The 7,861-nt window shown below is 47.0% G+C and overlaps 1 protein-coding gene across 1 annotated transcript; it reads left to right on the forward strand.

Moving 5' to 3' along the window:
• The first annotated feature begins 5,158 nt into the window (after nucleotides 1–5,158).
• On the forward strand, nucleotides 5,159–6,106 carry LOC123776962 (olfactory receptor 3A10). Its single transcript, XM_045773353.2, has one exon. It carries the CDS (start codon nucleotides 5,159–5,161, stop codon nucleotides 6,104–6,106), a length of 948 nt encoding a protein of 315 aa, XP_045629309.2.
• Nucleotides 6,107–7,861: the final 1,755 nt, after the last annotated feature.

The following is a 7,861-nucleotide window of genomic DNA, read 5'->3' on the forward strand; positions in this document are numbered from 1 at the left end:
CCACAAATTGCCTCTCCCAGAGGTTGCAGGTGTTGGGGTATTCCTTTTTTTTTTCTTTTTCTTTTTTTAGTTTCAGAGGTAAAATTTAGGGATTCATCAGTTGCATATAACACCCAGTGCTCATTACATCAAGTGCACTCCTTAATGCCCATCGCCCAATTACCCCTTCCCCCTCCACCTCCCCACCAGCCACCCTCAGTTTGTTTCCTAGAATTCAGCATCTCTCATGGTTTGCCTTCCTTTCAATTTTCATCTTATTTTATTTTTCCTTCCCTTCCTGTATGTTCATCTGTTTTGTTTCTTAAATTCCACATATGAGTGAAATCATATGGTATTTGTCTGTCTCTGATGGACTTATTTCATTTAGCATAATACCCCCTAGTTCCAGTTATATCTTTGCAAATGGCAAGATTTCATTTTTTTATGGCTGCATAATATTCCTCTCTCTCTCTCTCTCTCTCTCTCTCTGTGTATCTGTATACACTCTATCTATCATCTATCTATCTATCTATCTATCTATCTATCTATCTATCTATCTATCATCTATCTATCTAGATATCTATCATCTATCACCTATCATCTATCTGTCTATCTATCTATCATCTATCTATCTATCTATCTATCTATCTATCTATCTATCTATCTATCATCTATCTATCTATCTATCTATCATCTATCATCTATCTATCATCTATCTATCTATCTATCTATCTATCTATCTATCATCTATCTATCATCTATCTATCTATCTATCTATCATCTATCTATCTATCATCTATCTATCTATCATCTATCTATCTATCATCTACTATCTATCATCATCTATACCACATCTTCTTTATTTGTCTGTCAATGGACTTCTGGGCTATTTCCATAGTTTGGCTGTTGTGGACAATGCTGTTATAAACACTGGGGTGCATGTGCCCCTTCAAATCACTATGTTTGTATCCTTTGGATAAACACCTAGCAATGCAATTGCTGGGTCATAGAGCAGCTCTATTTTTTAATTTTTGAGGCACCTCCACCCTGTTTTCCAGAGTGGCTGTGCCAGCTTGCATTCTGTTGGGGTAGTCTTGATGGGTCCCCCTGCCACCTTTGACCAGACTCCCAGCTCGGCCCCTCACTATCTGCCTAAACATGGACGAATTACCTTACCTCTTCGTGCCTCAGTTTCCTTCCTGTAAAATGGGAATTATAATAGTATCTACTTCATAGGATTATTTCAGATCAAATGAGGTAATATATGTAAAATACTTGGAACGGTGCTTGACACACAGTAAGATCTAATTAAATCTCAGTTGTTAGTATTACTTCCCTTATAGATTTCTGTGTGGATTGAATGAGGTAAAACATTAAAGTAACTTGGGTAGAAAGTGCTTGATAAGTGTTACCTGTCACTGGCTGTCACTCCAACCCCAGCACCTACAGGAAACACTCCTGTCACTTGTAAGCTAACTTCAAATGCCACACTTTGCTGCGTCTCCCCAGCACCAGGTGAGAGATTGTATGCATGGGACAAACTCAGAAGAGAAGAAATTTATCTTCTCCAATCATGCAATAGGAAGAAATGAACCACGAGGAAGGGATTATTGCCCATTTGCTTTTTATGGAATTAAGGCAAGAAGGGCTCAGAGAAACCTTTTGGCTCCTTCATCCAGCAGCAAGCGCTGCCTTCGAGTCTCTGCACAGCAGACCCCCTTGGTGGCCAAACGAAATGCCTCCAGCCCCACGAAAACCAACACCTGACCTCAGAGGGAAATGAGATGGGTAGTATGTGTGGGGAAGAATCCTGCTATTGTGTGGAGGTCTTTTTCCTATGCTTTTCAACACAGAGTAGCAGAGATTCTGTTCTTTCTCTCGTATTTCAGTAAAAGGAGAAATCTCCTTGTTGTGAGCAAGCCCCCTTTCATTATTAAGGAAATTTAACTTGCCCTTCTTAGCTGTTGCTGCAGGTCTTGTCTCCATCAGTCTGGGATGGCTCCTGTCCAGGTCCTCTGTTTCCTGAAGCCCAGGGAGCTCAGGCCTTCAAATTCCCCAGTCTCCTCCCACCAGTTCAGCTGAGAGCTCGCTTATTCACAGGTCCTTCTGATCCAGGTAGGCAGCCAGTCAACCTGTCTTAGAACTCCACATTCAAGAGTCCTTTTCCCCAACTACGCTGTGATTTCCTTGAAGGCGAGAACACCTTTTCTCCTTACATAACACCCAGACATGAAAGCTGTATTTGACAGAGAAACCGTGATCCCTGCCCTACCTCCAGCATTCTGGAAGGGCATATCCAGGAGACATGTAACTCCTGCTTAGGGCAAAGGATGCATTGTCACTCTGCTCTGTGTCTGAGTGTAGCCCTCGGTAGAGCCAAAGTTTGTCTAAGACTGAAGTTGTGAGAGAAAACATAACCCAAGTGTATAGTGTCTGAGGGGTTGGTGGCTGGCTTCCCACCGTGGGGACCAGTGGTGATCCCAGGTGGGAGGCCGGCTCTGGAAAGGAAGGCATAACCTCTGAGAGGGTGGGAGGTCGGCTCTGGAAAGGAAGGCATAACCTCTGAGAGGTGGGAGGTCGGCTCTGGAAAGGAAGGCATAACCTCTGAGAGGGTGGGAGGTCGGCTCTGGAAAGGAAGGCATAACCTCTGAGAGGGTGGGAGGTCGGCTCTGGAAAGGAAGGCATAACCTCTGAGAGGGTGGGAGGCCGGCTCTGGAAAGGAAGGCATAACCTCTGAGAGGGTGGGAGGCCGGCTCTGGAAAGGAAGGCATAACCTCTGAGAGGTGGGAGGTCGGCTCTGGAAAGGAAGGCATAACCTCTGAGAGGGTGGGAGGTCGGCTCTGGAAAGGAAGGCATAACCTCTGAGAGGGTGGGAGGCCGGCTCTGGAAAGGAAGGCATAACCTCTGAGAGGGTGGGAGGCCGGCTCTGGAAAGGAAGGCATAACCTCTGAGAGGGTGGGAGGCCGGCTCTGGAAAGGAAGGCATAACCTCTGAGAGGCTAGCGGTCTTCTTTCTCCCACTGAGGGTCAGCATCGGCCCAACAGACTTTGAGCCCAACAGACTGCCAACAGTCTTCAAAGGAAAGGGTAGGATGGAGGAGCCAGGGGTGGTGTAGAGTCTCCTGGTAGCCTATTAGCATAATCTACAGTCTTTGTCTTGTGCTATTGATTTTGAGTGGCCCTCCAGTGTGACTTTGGGGAAGCTACTCCTTGTAATGGTTCAGTTCCCCTCCCCTTTCTCTATATACAAGTGCTAGAATGATCCAGGTTATTAATTGTCTCATCAGAGGAGGGGAAAATCAATTAAAAACTGGGGTGCATAAGGAGGACTTCCTTGAGATGATGGGACAATGACCCAGGACTGAGCCTTGAAAGATGGAGTTTTGATGTGTGGAATGGAAGAGTGTTCTAGTTAGAAAGAAGCATTAGCACAGTCATGGACAAAGGGTGGCCTAGCAGAGCAAGAGTCCAGCAGAATGGGGGCGCCTGGGTGGCACAGCGGTTAAGCGTCTGCCTTCAGCTCAGGGCGTGATCCCGGCGTTATGGGATCGAGCCCCACATCAGGCTCCTCCACTATGAGCCTGCTTCTTCCTCTCCCACTCCCCCTGCTGTGTTCCCTCTCTCGCTGGCTGTCTCTATCTCTGTTTAATAAATAAATAAAATCTTTAAAAAAAAAAGAGTCCAGCAGAAGGGACCCCCAAAGTTACCTTTCCAGAGCTACTGATGCAGTCATATCAAAGAACATTTGACATCATGGGTTCAATCCTCAGTTGTCCAGGCACTTGTTGGGTAAACCAAACTGCTACCATGTGCAATTGAGTGGAAACTAGCTAATTGTTCTCTGGGACTTCAACTCCCCTCCTTTCCCTCAGAAAAGCTCCTGATCTCTGACCCTACCCCCTACAAAATCATCAGTCTTCCCCATATCCCTTAATAGCAACTCCAGTTGCTCAGGCCAAGAATCTTGGAATCAGGGGCGCCTGGGTAGCGCAGTCGTTAAGCGTCTGCCTTTGGCTCAGGGCGTGATCCCGGCGTTCTGGGATTGAGTCCTACATCGGGCTCCTCCGCTGGGAGCCTACTGCTTCCTCTCCCACTCCCCCTGCTTGTGTTCCCTCTCTCGCTGGCTGTCTCTCTGTCACATAAATAAATGAAATCTTTAAAAAAAAAAAAAGAATCTTGGAATCATCCCTGTACCTTCTTTTTCTCTCATACCTCATGCCCAATATGTTAGTTCCACCACCAAAATATATGCAGAATCTTACTAGTTAACAAATAGACAATTATTGAATAGAAGAATGGATGGGTGGATGGATGGGATCTTGACTTCTTTGAATAGCTGTGGTGAGACCTGAAGACTTAGGAATATGTTTCCTCTCTTTGTCACACACAATGTCATTTATAAAGAATCAGTAACAACATGTCCAAGTTCTGTAAGAGGCTGTACAATGTTAAAGTGTGGATTTGGGGAGTCAGACAGTCTTGGGTTTGAGGACTGGGCTACTTACTTAACTTTTAAAAACCTCAGTGTCCTGATTGTATAGATACAAATAGCAGTTGCCCCATAGAGTTCTGTGAAAATTAAATAAGAAAATTAATATGAAGTTCTTAGCACAATACTCACAGTTTACGCTTTAAAAATATTGTCAGTGCTTTCTTAAATTGCCTTCACGTCTTCCATATTTAGCCTCTGAGTATTTCTGTACTTTGGTCTGCTCCTTGCTCCTTCCTTTGCTCACTCTCTCTTGCATCTCTTTTTGATTTCGTGAGTTCTCATCCTCCTACCTTTTTTTATGTTGTTGCTACTCTCCTACGTTCTGCTTTCTAGAACCTCATACATTCATCTATTCATTGAGCTAGTCAGAACTGCTATTTAGTCACTATACACCGATACAACCTTAATAGCTATTAAAATGTTGTGAAATAGCCAGTGTCCTGTACCCCAGAGGAGTTTCTTCTGCCCCAGCCCCTTCCCTGGCATCCCCTGGATCAAAGCCTGAAACAGTAATCAAAGAGTTCATGTCTGGCATCATGGGGCCTCCAGGAGACTACTCAAGTCTAGGCTGGTAGGTGCTCACGCCACATTCCCCAACACCCAGTAGCCTCAGATTAGGTGCCTACCACGTGTCTCTCTCCCCTTTTGGCAGGTTCAGGTGTCCCACTACAGAGCTCAGCAGCAGCCTATGGAGCCAGGTGCCTGGGGGAACAGGACAACTGTCACTGAGTTCATCCTTCTTGGCCTCACAGAAAACATAACACTGCAACCCATCCTTTTTGTCGTCTTCCTCTTTGCCTATGTAGTCACCATCGGAGGCAACCTTAGCATCCTGGCTGCCATCTTTGTGGAGCCCAAACTCCACACGCCCATGTACTACTTCCTGGGGAATCTGTCTCTGCTGGACATTGGATGTGTCACTGTCACTGTCCCTCCAATGCTAGCATGTCTCCTGGCCCACCAGTGCAGAGTCCCCTATGCTGCCTGCATTTCACAGCTCTTCTTTTTCCATCTCCTGGCTGGTGTGGACTGTCACCTCCTGACGGCCATGGCCTACGACCGCTACCTGGCCATCTGCCAGCCCCTCACCTACAGCACCCGCATGAGCCGGGAAGTCCAGGGAGCCCTGGTGGCCATTTGCTGCACCGTCTCTTTTATCAACGCTCTCACTCACACAGTGGCTGTATCTGTGCTTGACTTCTGTGGCCCTAATGTGGTCAACCACTTCTACTGCGACCTCCCACCCCTTTTCCAGCTCTCCTGCTCCAGCACCCACCTCAATGGGCAGCTGCTTTTTGTGGGGGCTACGTTCATGGGGGTGTTCCCCATGATCCTCATCTCAGTGTCCTATGCCCACGTCACAGCTGCAGTGCTACGAATCCGTTCGGCAGAGGGGAGGAAGAAGGCCTTCTCCACGTGTGGCTCCCACCTCACTGTGGTCTGTATCTTTTATGGAACTGGCTTCTTCAGTTACATGCGTCTGGGCTCGGTGTCAGCGTCAGATAAGGACAAGGGGATTGGGATCCTCAATACTATCCTTAGCCCCATGCTGAACCCGGTCATCTACAGCCTCCGGAACCCTGATGTGCAGGGTGCCCTGAAACGGGTGCTGATGGGGAAGCGGCCACCTGAATGAGAAGGCCGAGCATCAACATGGCACCCCCCACCCGGCCGAGCACCCCCTGACTTTCTCACGCTGAAGGTGTGGCTGTGGGCAGCAGGTATCTTTAGGGGTGGGTTGAAGGATAGCAGGAAAGTAGATGGTATGGACCAGAGTAGAATATGGTTTACCTTGGACTGGGGAGACAAGCTAAAGCTGGTAGAAGATGGATTAAAGACAGGTGGGAGATAATTATAATGTGGGTCAGGAAATGAGACACAGATTAGCTATTTTTTTAATTTAATGAGTGTTCAATTGAAATATGTTTAAAATGCTAATAAAAGCAAAATGTTTGCACCCTCCACCTGCCTTTTAAGATAAAACATATTTGTACTAGAGTATGGGGTGTGGTTCTTAAAGATTCTTCTTCAGGATATAAACCCAGGACTGTGAACTAAATTGGGGTTTGACACAGCCCAGGAATCAGGTGTTAGGACCTGCCGGCATCTTCTTCAGAGCAAAATGATCAAATACCTCTTTCTGCAGCTGGTGTCCCCATCCTGAGTAGTCATGAGGGGGACACCACATTTTCATGTCTGTGTGTGGGCTGACTCACAACTCCTGCACCAAAACATGCAGATGGGTAGCACATGTTTCAGGAGAAGCAGCGCCCAGGGTAGTAAGGTGGTGGTGTTCTTTTTAACTGGCAAAAATACACTGATACACAATGGGCATCCTGTTTAATATGTGTAGATACTTAGTAAAGGTAAGGAAGGAAAGGAAAATAGAGGGAGATAGTGTTTGTTACCAGTGAATGAGTATTGGAAACCAGGATTTTACCAAAAGGGCAAAGCTAAGGCAATCCAGAGAAGGATGGTGAATAGAACAATAGCCCATTTCACGGGCTGTCATGGCCATTTCTGGAATTTTTTCTATGAACCATTTCAAACACTTCCTGGCCCAAAAGTTGGAAGTCTGAGAAGAGTGACTTGACTTGGCGTGCTTATTAATTGCTTGGGAAGGGCAGCATGGAACCCTGAGGAATATTTCCCAATCAAATGGATCTATAGTTTTTCTCCAAATCCAGCCACCTACCAGGTCCTGCTGAACAGTCTCAAACATTCTCAGGGTAGCCCCCCTGCGGACAGCTGCTTCCTGATTCAGCCCTGTGCCATCCAGTCCCACGGGGCTCCCGCAGTGGCCTCTGCGCCTGTGCCCCTCCTCACTCACTGCTCCCCACACCTGCCAGGTTAACCCGCTGGAGCTATGTCTGTCCCATGTCATTCCACCCTGAAAGGCCACTGATTTCTTTCTGAGCACCACATCACATCCAGAGCTCCATGGTGTGCACGGGCCTCCCTCCGTCATCTCTTCCTGCCTCTCCTCTCAGTCTTTACCTCTTAGCCACAGCCTCTCCCTCAGGGAGGGCTTCTCCTTGCTACGAGACTCCTCTGGAACACTGTGCCCTGCCAGCAAGACACCATCATCATCTTTTCCGCATTCCCTGCAGCTTCTTCTGCTCTCCCCAATACATTATAAGCTCCTGAAAGACAGGAACCATTTTTAATATTAGACTGTGTCCTCCAAACACCCAGCATAGTGCTGAGTACAGAAAACAATCTTGCAGACTGATGAACTGATAAGAGGAAGCATGACCTATGAAAAGAAATTTGTTTTCTACATGGGAGGTCAGTGAAACTGCTAGATGTTTTCAAAATGCCAAAGGAGCCCGGTAACCTGCGTGGTGTCCAGTGGTGGCAGTGCGGCTCCAGGCCCAGAGCCTCTCTCTCT

The sequence above is a fragment of the Ursus americanus genome, chromosome 23 (genome assembly GCF_024610735.1).
Source record: "Ursus americanus isolate L20-20 chromosome 23, mUrsAme1.1.p, whole genome shotgun sequence".
Classification (NCBI taxonomy): Eukaryota; Metazoa; Chordata; class Mammalia; order Carnivora; family Ursidae; genus Ursus; species Ursus americanus.

Excerpts from the sequence above, each read along its gene's own strand:
- LOC123776962 (XM_045773353.2), top strand. The coding sequence starts at position 5,159 with ATGGAGCCAGGTGCCTGGGGGAACAGGACAACTGTCACTGAGTTCATC.